General features: G+C 37.4%; 4 protein-coding genes across 4 annotated transcripts; all 4 read right to left on the bottom strand.

The window, feature by feature from the left end:
* Positions 1–1,371: 1,371 nt before the first annotated feature.
* On the bottom strand, positions 1,372–2,634 carry LOC145675255 (uncharacterized). Its single transcript, XM_081745639.1, has one exon. The coding sequence runs from the start codon at positions 2,632–2,634 to the stop codon at positions 1,372–1,374; it is 1,263 nt and encodes a 420-aa protein (XP_081601765.1).
* Positions 2,635–2,782: 148 nt separating this feature from the next.
* LOC145675254 (uncharacterized) lies at positions 2,783–6,531 on the bottom strand. The gene is made up of 2 exons (XM_081745638.1): positions 6,503–6,531; positions 2,783–3,719 (listed from the first exon to the last, which is right to left on the bottom strand). The coding sequence occupies exons 1-2, from the start codon at positions 6,529–6,531 to the stop codon at positions 2,783–2,785; spliced, it is 966 nt and encodes a 321-aa protein (XP_081601764.1).
* Positions 6,532–6,914: 383 nt separating this feature from the next.
* On the bottom strand, positions 6,915–7,457 carry LOC145675253 (uncharacterized). Its single transcript, XM_081745637.1, has one exon. It carries the CDS (start codon positions 7,455–7,457, stop codon positions 6,915–6,917), a length of 543 nt encoding a protein of 180 aa, XP_081601763.1.
* Positions 7,458–7,564: 107 nt separating this feature from the next.
* Positions 7,565–9,235, bottom strand: LOC145675252 (uncharacterized). Its single transcript, XM_081745636.1, has one exon. The coding sequence runs from the start codon at positions 9,233–9,235 to the stop codon at positions 7,565–7,567; it is 1,671 nt and encodes a 556-aa protein (XP_081601762.1).
* Positions 9,236–16,263: the final 7,028 nt, after the last annotated feature.

Genomic DNA, 16,263 nt, shown 5'->3' with positions numbered 1-16,263 from the left:
TAGTTCTGTTTGTAATGAATGCCTAATCTGGTCTATTAATGCTACATCGTTAGGTTGTGTCAGAGAGCGCAATTCATTTTCATTGTTCTCATCAGGACTCTCAATTTTCGTTTCCCTTGGTTCGGTTTCTATATTTGCATAAATTCGCTCTTTATTCGTTAAAGTCTGGGGTTCGAGGCCAATATTTTCATAAATTGGCTCTTTATTCGCTGAAATTCGTGGTTCAGTATTTAAGTTAGCATACATAGTTCTAGGACCGATCTCAGCATAAACTGTTTCATCACTACTACCAGCATAAAAGGGTTGGAAAGTCGGTCTTCGCATTTCTAACGGCGTTGTAGGATCTGACAGTTCGTATTTAATAGGAAAATATAACGCTACTGGGCTATCTGGTTCTTTTGAGACACTACTATCTTTATTGCCTGAACTTAACACTAAGTTACTTAATCTATTTTCCTTATCAGCTAACTTATTATTGTCTAAGGGTCTTTGGTTCGAGGGGACATCAGGTATTACACCTGATGTTGATTCTATCTCAATTGTTGCTTGAGGGCATTCCTGACCTGCAGTTATTAGTTCTGCAATTTCTAGTTCATCTTTTAAATTTACTTCATTCACTAAAGTTTTTGGATCTACCCCCGGTGGGGTTTCGTCAGTATCTCAATTTACATATATCGTCCTAGGGGCTGGTGTTGGTTTATCACTCGAACCAGCACTTTGCATTTATGTATCATTTCTAGTCGAGATAGGACTGGACGCGGCAAGCGGCGTTAGGTCGTAGCCACTCGCCGGAGTGTCTGGAGTTTGCGGGCTAGCGGTCGTTGGTTCTAGATGTCTGGGCTGACTCCACGTATCCAAGTATCTCGGTAATGGGTTCTTTTTCCAACGGCCAAGTTGAGGAGGAGAATGCCCGTGTACTTTCACTTTATTACATTCAATACAATAATAATTATTCCACCGATCCAAAATATAACGGTGCTTGCCCGTGGGTGTCTTAGGACAATAGGATTGCCCTAAATCTAATAGCTTTTCTTTTATTTTCTGCGCAAAGCTCATTTTTGATGAATAAATCTGTTTTTCAAGTCAGTGGACTCTTCAACCAGGGCTGTGTGTAATCAACCCATTTCCTCTGATATAATAGGAATTTAATCACTGTGTTACAATAAAACGTTAATATTATATTATAGAAGGCAAAAAATACTATTTTTATTCTAACATTAGCCCTTGCACTCCAGCTGATAGAAAACGAGGGAAAGAACAAAAAAGAAAAACAAAAGAACAAAACTCGGTACAAATGTTGCCATAACAAATCCAACATCCTCCCACCTTAAGTTACGTTGAGGGGGACTAGTAACTCAACCACAACAAACATTATTTATTTTTAAGTATATACAAAAGATCTAATCTGGTAGGAGGTTTCACTTTTCTACCAGTTCGAGTTGTAACAGTTTGAAGTTTTGTTTCACACTCAGTCTCTGTGTTTTTATCACTCACTCCGTCCATTTGTTCATCACTAGGATACATTGCTGGTTCTTTCAACACCTGTGGTGTCTCATTTGAATGAACTTCCAGGGGAAAAACTCGTTGCACTGGTCTCATCATCAATCCGGTACGTGTCTTCAAGCGCACAAGTCGTACTTCACCGTCACGTCCAGGTAATATTTCCACAACTCTTGCTAAAGACCATTCTAAACGTTTCAAGTTCTCGTTTTCTACAAGTACAACATCCCCTATTTTTATTTCACTATGGTCTCTTCTAGATTTCCAATGCTGCACTAACTGTCCCAAATATTCACTGCGAAATCTACTGCGTAACTGCTCCCTGAGTTTATGACAATATCTCAACCGTTTTTGTAGGTTAACGGATTCCAAGTTGTCGAGATCCGGTACTCCTACTTCTCTAACTTGCTGCAGAAACATAGCTGGAGTTAAAGCTAATAAATCCGAACTATCATCAGAAACATAAGTTAACGGTCGACCATTCATGACAGCTTCATAGTCACACAACACTGTAATGAATTCTTCATAATTTAGCGAAGCCTTCCCAAGTATTCTCCTTAACAGTCCTTTCATTAAGCGAATTAAACGCTCCCACCATCCATCCCACCAAGCAGCAGTGGGTGGATTGAATTTCCACTTGATGCGTTTCACAGTTGCAAAAGATGTTATACATTTCCAATCCAGTCTGATCAATAAATTTTCTGTGCCAACAAACTTCGTGCCATTGTCACTGTAAACGACAGAAGGTCGGCCTCGACGCGCTATAAATCTTCTAAGGGCTAGAAGAAAGTCCCTCGTTGATAATCCGGAAACAAGCTCCAAATGCACTGCTCTATATACTGCACAGGTAAATATACAAATCCAAGCTTTTCCTCCATCTCGTAGTCTAACTGGTCCGGTAAAGTCCACTCCCGTTACTTCAAACACTGCTGCATCTCTGATTCTATCTTCGGGTAGGGCTACAGGGATTGGTTCCAACTTCTTGGCAGTATATCGTTTACATATGACACATTGCTTTATTATAGATCGAATAGTTTTTCTTCCTTTGAGTATCCAAAACTGTTCCCTAAGAAGACTCAACAAACCTTGAACACCAACGTGACAAGCTTCCACATGTTTATCGTACACTAACATTTTTACTACTGGATGGGTGCTTGGCAATACAACTGGATAACGGAAGGTTTCAACATCTGAAAGTTCTGTAATTTTGGTTTTTATTCTGATGAGTTTGTCATTGTCTTCGAACGGACACAAAGATTTCAAATTCTTGTCGCCAACACCCTCAAAGGAATGTTTGGACAAGTCTAATAACAGTCATCTCTGCTGATATCAATTCTTCAACAGACAATTCGTCGCTTCTTCTTTGCTTAGAACAACAATTATGAATAAATCTTTTCATCCAACCTATTATGCGAACTAATTTTTCGTACTTCGAAGGATACCGATAATACCAGTCACTGTCCTCCTTTCCAACATTAAGCATAGCTGATGAGACCGTCTTTTTCTTTTCCTGTGTAATGATTTCTTCTTTGTACTCATACTTCTGTTCTGGCCATTCCTCCTTGGGTCGTCGCAGCCACGAAGGACCTTGCCACCATTTTGACTCAAGCAGTTGTTCTGAAGTACATCCTCTCGATGGTAAATCCGCCGGATTCATGGTTCCTGGTACGTAATGCCAAGTTTCTTTTTCACTTAATTTTCGGATTTCTTGCACTCGATTCCAAACAAAAGTGTTCCATTGCTCATCTCGTTTAATCCATGCAAGAACTGTTGTAGAATCTGTCCAATAATAAATCTGTATACCTTCAAGATTCAAGGCCTCAATCACAGAAGTAGCTAGTCTCCCACCAATAATAGCTGCCAATAATTCTAATCTTGTTATGGTTGATTTCTTTATAGGAGCAACTCTTGTCTTGGCTTGTACTAACTGCACATTAATGTTTTCTCTAGTAACAGTTCTAAGAAAAAGTTCCGTAGCATAGACTCTTTCACTTGCATCACAGAACACATGTAGACTACAATTTTCTGAATCTCCTTGGATACATCTAGGAAATGAAAGTTCTTTCAACAACGGCAATTCACCTACCCACTGTAAAAATTTCTTCCTTACTGCCCCTGGCACTTCTTCGTCCCAACTCAATTCCAATCGCCAAATTTCTTGCAAAAGGATCTTTGGATACAACGTCACTGGAGAAGTAATCCCTATAGGATCAAATATCCTATTTGCAAACGACAAAATAACCCTCTTACAAGGGAACCTTCCGAAAATGATAGTTGCAGGGAAAGATGGGACCTATGCCAATTGAAAGAGCTGTAACAGAGATGTTCATTTCCAAAAAATTAGCTGCCCATAGCAATAGGTTCAAGAAATATAAGGGGTGAAAGTTCGGGAAACAGCAAGTTTGGACAAAGGGGGAAAAGTGCAAATTCCGCAAAAAAAGGGGGGCACGGCAAAATACAATGCTGACAAGTGATATATAGAAAGAGACTTGTCACAATAGGTAACAAAACAAATGAAGGCCACCAGTAGGGTTAACAGTGTTGCCAACTGCAATGAAAAGTACATGTTTTGCAAAGAGCACTATATGAAGTGAATGCAATATTCAGTGTCAACCTGTAATGTAGAACATAAGATATGACGTGTATAATCAGTGGTACAATCTAACAAAAGAAAATAGAAAAAACAGAAATACGAAAAATACGGAAAAGACGAAGTTAGCCATAATGCGCCACATTGGTCACGAGCTGTGCATATTAGAATGAACAAAACAAGAAAGCACCAACTATGCAGGAAACCGACGTACCTAGTGTCGAAAAGAAAAACGAGTTCCAAAGTTGGCAACACTGGCCATGAAAATCCAGACAATTCTAATATAGTTAGGCCACTCGCTTCACAAAGGCCAATTCCGGCTACAGGCATTAGCCTTCGCATCATTTGTACATGCTCGTCAACATTGTAGCGTGCAATTGTTCGATGAGACAATGGTCCAAACAGAATATACATTTGCAGTGTCCACAGTGGAATACTCCCAATCCGTCACACATGGTACAATGATCGCCTGTGAATGTCTCGAAACAGTACTCTAGAGGTGTCGGAACCTTTGGTGTTCTTTCTATCACATATCCACACCTGTAGAAAGCAAACATAATCAAAGGCTTGATCTGCTGTGTGCTGCTGTCTGGAGTACTATCACCGCCTATATGATATATCCAGAGTGTTCCACCTAACTCTGCGACTGAAATAGTTTCAAAGCGAAAAAATGTGCCACATCCAGTTGCGCAGGAATATACCCATGTCAGCGAGCGACAAACTTCTGTGAGACGCAAGTGCCCCCAAGTGCCCCATCATAGGGTCCCAGGGGGCCAACTTCAAAATTTCAAATAGCACCATCGGTCGAGTTATATTTCTTTCGATAAATCTTGGAATATGCAACAACGCACATCAGAAATATTTACTATATGGGATTTCAAAATGGCCGCCAAAAATATCTGCTCGGTGATAAGGACAACGTGCATTTTTGGCGGCCATTTTGAAACCCGTTCTTCATATAGCAAATGTTTCTTATAGGCGGTTTTGCATCTATCCAAAGAAATATCATCCGCTTCCTGTTCCCATTTGAAATGTTGCGGTTGACCCCTCGAGCCTTATGATGGGGGCCCTGGGGGACTTGCTTCTTACAAAGTTTTCTTGGTCCTCGACATGAGTACATTCCTGTGCAATTGGATTTGCAAGAGCTCTTTTCGCTTCGCAGCAATTTGAGATCGCAATGTTCAATGCCATGTTAAGACCAACATATATTTGTGGAGGTCATTTTGAAAATCATGCTTCATATAGCAAATGTTTCCTATAGGTGTTGTTGCACATTCCATGATCTCTCAAAAGAGGTGCCACTCGGTCTCTGTTGATATTTGAAAGTTTGATGTTGGCTCCTGGGGGCACTTGCTTCTCACAGACTTTTATCACCCCCTGACATTGGTACATTCCTGCACAACTGAATCCGTCACATTTTTGTTCGTTTTGCAAATTTTTTAGGTCACAAAGTTTGGTGGGACACCCTGTATATTCCTACATACGACCCAGCCATGACATAATGTTCACTACTTCTATTATCGGTTGTTGGCTCAACCCAACCATTTCATGTTCCCCGACTTGACATTGCCTCAATCACTCTAGCATTGATGCATTCCGAGTGATGCCTGTTGCCGGAATTTTCTTTTTGTGAAGCGACTGGCCTATCTATATTAGACTTGCCTGGATGTTCATGGCCAGTGTTGCGAACTTTGGAACTCGTTTTTCTTTTCGACACTAGGTACGTCGGTTTCCTGCATAGTTGGTGCTTCTTGTTTTGTTCATTCTAATACGCACAGCTCGTGATCAAATGTGGCGCATTATGGCCAACTCCATCTTTTCCGTATTTTTCGTACTTCTGTTTTTTCTATTTTCTTTTGTTAGATTGTACCACTGGTTATACACGTCATATCTTATGTTCTACATTACAGGTTGACACTGAATATTGCACTCACTTCATATAGTGCTCTTTGCAAAACATGTACTTTTCATTGCAGTTGGCAACACTGTTAACCCTACTGGTGGCCTTCATTTGTTTTGTTACCTATTGTGACAAGTCTCTTTCTATATATCACTTGTCAGCATTGTATTTTGCCGTGCCCCCCTTTTTTGCGGAATTTGCACTTTTCCTCCTTTGTCCAACCTTGCTGTTTCCCGAACTTCCACCCCTTATATTTCTTGAACCTATTGCTATGGGCAGCTAATTGTTTGGGAATGAAAATCTCTGTTACAGCTCTTTCAATTGGCATAGGCCACATCTTTCCCTGCAACTATCATTTTCGGAAGGTTCCCTTGTTAGTAAGAACTTCTGGTATCAACCCGTCGCAGCATTCTGGTCTTATTGCCAAAGTGTCAGATTTCGTTTCCCACTGTAGACCTAAGACTGGTACTCCGTTGTCTTGCTCCATCTCGCCAAAAGAAGTGTGCTCCCACCCTCTCAGCTCAAATCCAGCTTTCGCCATTACTTGGGTACTTTAATTAATGAAGTGACGAAGCTCCTCTTCATTCCTTACGCTGGTAACGCAATTGTCCACATAAAAGCACTTCGAAAGCTGAGCGATGACTTCTCTGGAATATTGGTTTTTTCCTTCTCTTTGTTTTTCCATTTCTAACTTAAGATGATGTTCTATCACTGCACACAGCAAAAATGGACTACAGTTCACACCAAAAACTACACGCTTGTGACGAAATATCTTTTCGTTTCCCTCCTGGTCAACCCACAAAAATCTCAAAAAGTCACGCTCTCTTTTACAAACACTAATTTGTAAAAACGCTCTCTTGATATCGGATACAACTCCGATTCTATTTAACCTAAACTTTATCAAAATTGAGGGTATCATTTCGATCAACACTGATTCAATGAAGGATAATTTTTCTCCCTGGCTGACGCATCGAAGACGGGACGTATTTTCGTCGTACTACTTTCCTTGACTACATGGCGATGAGGTAAATAATGCCCTTCTCTATCCTTTTCTTCTGGTGGAACTTCTTCTATTACGCCATCATATATCCATTCATTCAACACTTGTTGATAGTCTTCGTAACGGTCTTCCTTCTTCAACTTAGCAATAAGTGTATTCAATCTTCTTTTGCACATCTCAATATTACTCGGAAGTGTAGGATGTCCTTCTATCCAAGGTAAGATTACTTCGTACCTCTTCTCCTCATTAATAGCTACGGTCTTATTAAAGTAATCCATTACTGCTTGCTGAGCTTCCAATTTTGTCTTCTTTTCCGCAGGATCTGTGATACCAAGAACATCTAACCGCCATAAATCCGCTATAGATGCTTCTTTACAAAACATGGACATCGTTGCCATAGACGAGAATTTAATATCACCACGTACTTTAACTTTGCCCATTAAAACCCAACCAAGCAATGTTTCCATAGCTACCAATCCGGACTTCAACACAATTCTTTTCCCAGTAAAAAGTTTTCCTGCAATGTCAGAACCAATTAAAATTTCTATCGCGCCAGGGTTCTTGTCGTAAATTTCTACACCAAATTTTCTAACTCTTGTATCCAAGGACCTTCAACTACTGACGTCACATTGCTACATATCGTATCTTGGTTCAGCGCTTCAAAATTGCATGCATAATCTCCTTTCAGACTATACAACCTTACTTGATAACAACTATGTTCATAAGGTGCAGAACAAATACCTCCGAAGAGTGCATGCGTAACACTTTCTTTTTTAACAATTTCGTATCCCATTTCCAATGCGGTAGCTGTTCGAATGTACGATCGTTGGGAACCTGTATCTATAATTGCTCTTACCTTCCTTTCTGTCTCTTGACCCCTTACTTTTACAACTAATGTTTGCAAAAACGTTTCGGCATACACGTTATTAGTTAATGTATTTTCAATAACCGGTTTCGTTACACTTTGTTTCACTGTACCGTCATTTTCCTTGTTACCTTTTGGTCCCTTGCACATAATGTATGAATGTTGTCCCTTGCACTTGGCGCATTTTAATTTTACTCTACATCTACTGCTAATGTGCCCCGGTTTTAGACATTTGAAACAACAACCCTTTGCTTTTAACACCTTTGTTTTTTCCTCGAAAGACCAGTTACGTGCCTTCGAACACTCTTCGGTAACATGAAAATCACTACAAAAAATACATTTCTCTAGGTCACCTTTACAATTAACTAACTCTGCCGCTGTTGGAACAGTTTCTGTGGGACTACTTCGATCCTTCTTTTTCTTTATCGCACTGGAAGTATCTTTCAAATCAAAGCCCGCAACTGCAAGTGCTATACGCTCTTCACTTTCAACTTCTTTTCTCACAAACAACATTAAATTTTCCAGTCTATTTTCCACTGTAGATTCTCCATAGTTCGTAGTTCCCCTCTGCAATGCTCGCAAAAGATCCTCAGGTAAGCACGATTCCACTAGCGGGTACAGCATTGCTGCGCATTTGTCTGTCGTCACTCCTAATGTACTTAATGCTCGTAATTGTGACTCAATTTTGTCGTACAAGGCACTGAGTTCTAATTGCTTATTACTGTTCAAATTGCTTAACACCAGTTTTAAAAGTTCCCTCACATACACTTCTACCAATGTATCTTCACGACCGAAACGTGACTTCAAACCTTCAATCACTTTCGGATAGTTTTCTTCACATAACGGGAAACTTTCAACAAATTGGCGTGCTCTTGAACCGGGTAGAGTGGCCTGAACTAAATACTGAAATTTGTCACTGTTTGCGATATTCGTGTCCGCATCGATTCGATTGAACTGACTCCAAAACGGTAACCAATTCTTTAAGTCACCATCAAACTTCTTCAATTCAATTACCGGTAACTTAATACCCCGTTTCTTACCTTCTGTCGAAACACTGTCTGTATCACGAGTTGAATTTGATGCATGCTTATCGATCAACTCTTGAACTTTCGTACGAAGACTATAAAATGTCAGAACATACTTATCTTGTGCTTCTGTTTCCTGAACCAAATCATCTTCTTCGAATTCTTCTTTTAATAACAGTTCAATGTATTCATTGTGTGCTTCATCAACTGCCCTGTAATTATCCTCCAATAATTCAAAGTTCACTTTAAGTTCGTCAATGTTCACATTCGCGGCATTACAGCACTGTTCCACATTTTTTGCGATTTTTGTAAATACAGCTGTCGCCACTGTTCTCACTCTTTTTGCCTTCTCCATTATTTAAGTCGTTTTTCAGTCGTGTCACGGTCGCCAGATGTTACAATAAAACGTTAATATTATATTATAGAAGGCAAAAAATACTATTTTTATTCTAACATTAGCACTTGCACTCCAGCTGATAGAAAACGAGGGAAAGAACAAAAAGAAAAACAAAAGAAGAACAAAACTCGGTACAAATGTTGCAATAACAAATCCAACACACTGATAGCTACTTCCCTGGGAAATGCTACGTCAAATTTTACGTATTATGAGACTTATTATTATTTCAATATCTTTATTTAGCTTCCGTTGAACTTGAATACTCAACTTCCCTTTCTTTATAAATTAGCTTTACTTTTTAGAACGGGAAACGGAAAGTGACTAGACAGCTGTTTATAAAAGAAAATGTTTATTTTTTCACTTATGATGATTTTACTTTTTACTTATATTCTTTAACTTGTTTTCTTTTTAAACCCCATTTTTTAAAAAAAAACACTTTTTTTAAAAACTATATTTTTTTTAAAAATTCACACAGGGGGGATTACGAACATCCAACCATTGGATCATGTACTTGCATTTTGATTTTTGGTTTGTTGCATTTGCATAAATGAGAGTTTTAGGCAGTTATTCCCAGGCAACCGTCGGACATGCACCCCTAGTGCAGGGGGGCCCTGCTGAACCAAGAGGATAAGATACCTCTGACTCCCAAGCTTTCCATGGGAAAGGATTTTAAACACTTTTATCGCCAGACAGACCGTCGAACTTTCATCCCGTGAATCGGGCGGTTCTGCTGTCTAGAGATAAACTGCCTGTGATCCTCCCCAAATAAGTGGTAGGGATTTTAGCCACTCATCGCCGGACAAACGTGTCGAACTTTCATCCCGTAAAACGGGCGGTTCTGTTGCCCAGAGATAAACTGACTGTGATCCCACCAAAGCTAGCAGAAGCATAAGCAGATTTAGGGTTTGCAAGTACATGAGACAAAAGCTGAATTCTGTCTTAACACTCGCGTCCCGATTTTACATTTCCATCACTACACAAGAAAACGTCGTGAGGTAAACTGAGTCTTGCTCTGCGGAACCTAGCAACTATTCCGCCGACTTATAACAACTTAAAGCGAGAGAAGTTGAGAATAGAGAATTTTCGTCGCTACTTCACTCCTTGTAAAACGCACTATTTAGAGCAGAAGGATTATACTTGTATATCAGAGTCATAAGCTGAACACCGACTAGGCCAAGTACGCCACTGAACTTTACTGACTTTACATAGTACAGATACACCACTTGACTAGTCAAAAGAAAAAATTCGCGTACAATTTACACTTTTATATATCAAAAACTCTTCGATAAAAATTCACTCGCGATTTGCCCTGAAACGCAACTGAGATTTTTGGTTCCCCTATAAAGTGAGCGAACACCAGAGACTTGTTTAAGGATTCAAGACACACAGTTCGTTACCCGGCGAACACCGAACACCATAAAACTGTTATGTGTTGTTTTGAGATTGTCGTTAAATTTGTATACACTTTATTTCGTGAAATCGTATTTGAGATTACTTTTCTACTCTCCACCCAGTATGTCGAAGTTGGTACTGAGTCCAACTCCCTTTAAGCCACAGTATCGGGACGTCTTCAGCTTTATTGGTTCGAAGATGATGAGAAAGTGCACCAAAAGTCTCAACAATGGGGGGAGACTCGTATTTCAGAGGTAGAGCTTGTACTGGAAATCGAAACCCAGGTAACATATGAAGACTGTGAACTGAATCCAGATAGGGAGGGATAGCATGACTAAATTAAAGAGACCATTTCCTTCGTTACTTTTTATTTATAAAAATAGAAAAAAAGAAAAATGAGAATACAAAGAATTTTACAACTCGGTTACTTGCAATTACAACTTTAGATTATTACTACATAACATGTATGGGCACAACCCCTACATTACCAAACAGGTGCTAGAAGGTTATTATGCTAAGCCGCGATTGATTGAAAATAGTAAATTTGATAATTCGCACTTGGAACTTGCATTGGCCCAAAGGGGAAATGATAATTTTCGAAGTGGAAACTTGGTCTCATTTTTTTAAATATAACTTTATATTGATCCCTAACAAGTCTCAAGGTGCTTGTCCCGTATCGGGGGGGGGACTTAGAAAAATAATCACATACCTGTTTTTATATCGAGCGTCCGGAACGAAGATCCAAGAACACTAGACGAATGCTGGAAACGATCAACAGCAACAACCCGAGATCGGCGAAGGGTCTCGCTTATATAGCGACTTCGTCCTACGCATTTTCTGCCAGATCTGACGTAGCTCGAAAGCTACATCACGAGCCTTGACAAACTTGGAGAAATTTCTTCACGCGCATGCTCAATAGTGGCCAAGACTTCTAGTTTTTCTGATTTTCCCCCATCACGCCGGGGCTGAAGTATCTATTTTACATTTACTAATACATCTTTATTTCACGCTTAGCTCCAAATACATAATGTTTCTATACTTATCGCTTGCGTGGTGTTTAATAAATTTACGGCCGCGACCCGGCGCTGTGATTTAGGTAAATCAAAGCCAGGGTCATACCATTATTACGTGCGTGTGGGTTGGTGTCAATGAGGCATCAGATTGCTAATACAATCAAAGCCTCACCTGACTCCATTCTCCCTTTCTCTCTTTCTCTGCAACACACACAACTAGAAAAGCGCGGGCGTCTCGCCCCATAATTTGAGTCCAGCTTAGGACTTCCAAGCTTAACTGTGTAACAATATATATATATATATATATATATATATATATATATATATATATATATATATGATTTTAACATTCTGGTATTAACTGAAGTGATTCAGATCCTATTATTTTAACACTTTCCTGCCATAAAACGATAATTTTATAAAATTATTAAGATAATTTAAATGCGTTCATATTTATTAATCTAATTACGATGATATTTTAGCATCTTTTTCAGTCATAACTCAATTCTAGCACGGTGCTAACTTTAAAGAATTGGTGCAAATATATTTGTTGCCCAAAATTTCCCTATTCTAATACAAGAAACGTAACTACTCGATGATCTTAACTGTAAACTAGTAAGTATAAAATATTTTTCATTTTAAAAGCATAATGTAGTAAGACATTCGAAAATTTCAATTTTTACCAAGTTTTCCTATTTTTTCCAAGCTCGGGAAAAAACGCTAAAAAATGGTTTTTACCCAAGATTTCCGGTTTCTTTTTCAGAGCTTTACAACACTAGTTTTGAAGTATGATTAGCGCCATACTAAAGACCTGAATAGTGCAGGAAATATTTGTTAGCCGAACTCTTTAGTGTGGCACTAATCACGCATCAGAATGACTCTGCATAAGGCCTTTGGAGTCCAGTTGCTCTAGGTGTCCAGTTGGTCTGCGACTGGTCAATGTTGGCAGGTCATTTTAAAATGTAATTAGGTTAAGTCACATGTATCGGTATGCAAATTAAAATTTTAAAATAATTTGTTTTAATTCACAGTTCACTGACCATAATGTAGAAGGAAACAGCGATAATCTTTTCATGGGAACTTTTAGATAAAACTCAGTGAGCAATATGGTTGGCGCCGCTGAGCCGTTCACATACCTGACAGTCTGCTCCGACCTGTCGCAGAGCAGTATTTTCATTAACAATTGAAGAAATCACTTAATTCATTTTCAAATAACTATAGAACATAGTCTTTGCCTGATAATGAGTAAGACAGAAACACTGAGGATCCAAGTATTAGAAATAGAATTATCATATATATGAATGAACGATGAAGGACTCTTTTGTTCTGTTGCGTGGGATCGAAAATTGAATTGTTCGTAGTTCCCACCGAAGAAGGAAATTATTCCCAAAAATAAAATATAAATTGAAGAATGATTTCTGTCCTTTCAAAATATACAGAGCGTCCACAAAAAATATTTATATAACCTGGTGGCGGTTACATGTACGTATCACCATTCATTTCACTGTAGTTGATCGTCTTCCAAAGTTTATCCGGATATATTTTATCTTCTATACACTTATTCCTATTCCCATTACTACCTTTTTCAGTTGCTATCCTGCTCTTCTATATTATGTTTGTAAATATTTTGTCAAGACGTATAAAGGTTTCAGCTAGCTCTTTCATTTTTCTATAATTGCTGTAGGAAAAAGATTTTTGAAAGTAAAAGCATTCTAGAATATTCAGAACTAAACTCTTTACAGGAGGTGAGTTCAGAAGTAATGCTTAATATATTAGTAAGAATTTCTGCAACAAAAAGTAACGTTTAATCTAAATCACTGCAGTGATAATGAAAACTATGCTGAAAATGAGGTTAAATTTTTCTGTATATATATATATATAGACAGCCACCTAACATGGGAAAACATGTAAAATATGTATGTACAAACCTCTTCCGAGTTCTCCTTCTGTTAACAAAGTTAAAACATTCAATTCCCCGTAAGTATGTAAGATATAAATTTTTTTTGCATTTTCTCATAGTATAAATAGATATGGAATTTTGCTTTGGGATAACAATACCCAAACACATGTTGTCCTAGTTTCGCTAAAGAAAGCTAACAGGATTTGGTTGAAAATTGTAAACCACCATTTATCAGGCTTAAGACAGTGACAGTAGTTAATCTAAATATTTATCATGTGCTACTTTACACTACACAAAACCTTGCAAGTATGACACGTAGGGACGAAGTATATACATATAATAGTAAATGGTGTATGAAGATTGATGTACCCTTTACTAAATTATCGAAGATCAGAAATAGCGATTTAGTTTTAGGACCGAAGCTGTTTAACAAACTAACAACCTCCATACAGCAGCTGCCGTTAAAATTTATAAAAGAAAATCAAATGATTGGTTAACATCAAATAAATTTTTATTCGATTCAAGAGTTAAATGATTGCGAAGAAAATGTGTCCTAATTTCCAAAGTCATTCTACTTCAAATATTATTAGGCTATTTATGATACTATTAATCAGCAACTGACTGCTTGTATATTACGAATATCTTTTTCTTCTCTTTTGTTTTATTCAGACCTCTCTCTATATACGTTTATCTCATTTGGACGTTGTCTATTGCTTGCAAAGCTCAATGATAATGAACTATTCTATTCTATTTGATTCAATTACTTGAAGATTGACGTCACAGGAACTACCACCCAGAGGCAACAGGAAGTGCCTAAAAGAGCTCCCTGAGTGATGTGAGTTTACCCTTACCAATAGGTATAATTTTACTTTAACTATTTGTGAGAGGTAAAATCAAATGAAAATATTAGAATGAAACATGGTAATAGTGACCTTGAATTTACGGTGGATAATAATGTTATTTTAATATTTTCCCCATTAAGATATCGGATTGGTCCTATTATTGATGTTTTTAACCACAAAACTAGAATAGAATGTATTTTCAAAATCCATAAAGCTCGTTTCTTTATTTCTACTAAGGAAAAGAGACCTACACACTACATTTCAATTAATTTGGCAGATTATATAAATTACATTTTACATAAAATTGGTAAACGAATATCAACACTGGAAGTTTGTAGTTTCGAACCTAGTATGCTTAAACATTTCTTTACTGGTCGTTCTGGCATTACTTTCTTCTCATTCAAACTAATAATGAAGCAATGTGAGAAATATGATGATGCACTCTTAATTGATGAGACTAACAAAGTTAATGTTGAATGTTTTCCACTACATTCAGTCTTACGTAAAGATGATATTCATATTTATTTCCCTGTTCATAGTTTACAATATTATGATACTCCCCAATTAAGCTTTACCTTTGTCTGATATGGTTACATTCACTATATACTATTAGTTAAGTAATTTTGACAGAGTAATAACTTTTTCCAACAATAACTGTAAGAGAGTATTTCTGAATACCCGTTTTTCAGTAATGTGAAGACTCGTGTAGGCAATATTCAAGCAACTTAAAGTATTGAACTTATCTTCACTATACATATTTCTATTGTTGCTGTTTGTGAAAACCAACATTGAATTACTTAATACACCATCAATCCATTAATACGATACCAAGTGTATGGATAAAATCCCAGCAAACAGCATCGCACAAAGCTACACGAAAGGAATAAAACATTTATGGGTTCCGTATTATTTAATAATCTTCCTCAGCATATTCGAATGACAGAAAAAAGACGTAAATTCAAGTTATTACTTGAGAACCTATCACAGCACGGCTTTTCTTTCGTGAAAGAATACCTAGATGTGTAAACTAATTTGATTACTGACAGTACTAAAAATGTTTATTTTTTGTTCTTTTCTGTGATGTACCCCAGTATTTTAATGTAACCAGTATGCATATATCACAAATATGTATGTTTATATATGCCTTGACGAGTCTTATTCTAAAGCATGAATTTGTGCAATATGTGTGATTATAAAGACGAAATGAAATGAAATGCTCTTTAACTTCGTCTGTAATGTATTATAAATTTTATACAATACATGTAGACAGTTTTGCTAAAATTTTTGTAGGTCTGCTGTTTGAGATACATATTACAATTCTGCCTAGTATTGTATGAGTAAATCGTATTTGCTAATATGTTCGACTACATATTGTACTAAATATATGTCAATAATAGATAATGACAATAATTTATATCTTTAAAAGCATTTTTATTTGAGGATTGTTTAGGCATATTAAACATTATTCTTATGATTTTTCTGTATTCGGAATTTACTAGCACTTACTTATGAATTCCATTAAAATTTAACAGCATAGCTTACTTTCAAAATACAACTTCACTGGTAGAGGTATTGCAATATGTTATATATTTTTGCAAAATGAAACTAGAAGTGCATTATCCTCTGCATTCAGAGAATTCTCGACTTTGGATATTTAAGTACGGAACAAATGTTTTGTCATTGTAACAGATAAAGATTTCTCCCTAAGTCTGCTATTTTATTATGTATATTTCATATCTTGCAAGCATCTTAAAGAGAAGTAAACAAAGTGCCTAAGAATCCTTTTGTTAGAGGCCAATTGCTTAAATATACAAAAAAGGTAATTTTTCACGCTTTCTC

Source organism: Thermobia domestica, chromosome 18 (assembly GCF_964235325.1).
Source record: "Thermobia domestica chromosome 18, izTheDome1.hap1.1, whole genome shotgun sequence".
Lineage (NCBI taxonomy): Eukaryota > Metazoa > Arthropoda > Insecta > Zygentoma > Lepismatidae > Thermobia > Thermobia domestica.
Note: the sequence above shows the minus strand (reverse complement) of the source record. Positions and strands in the feature narration are given on the sequence as shown.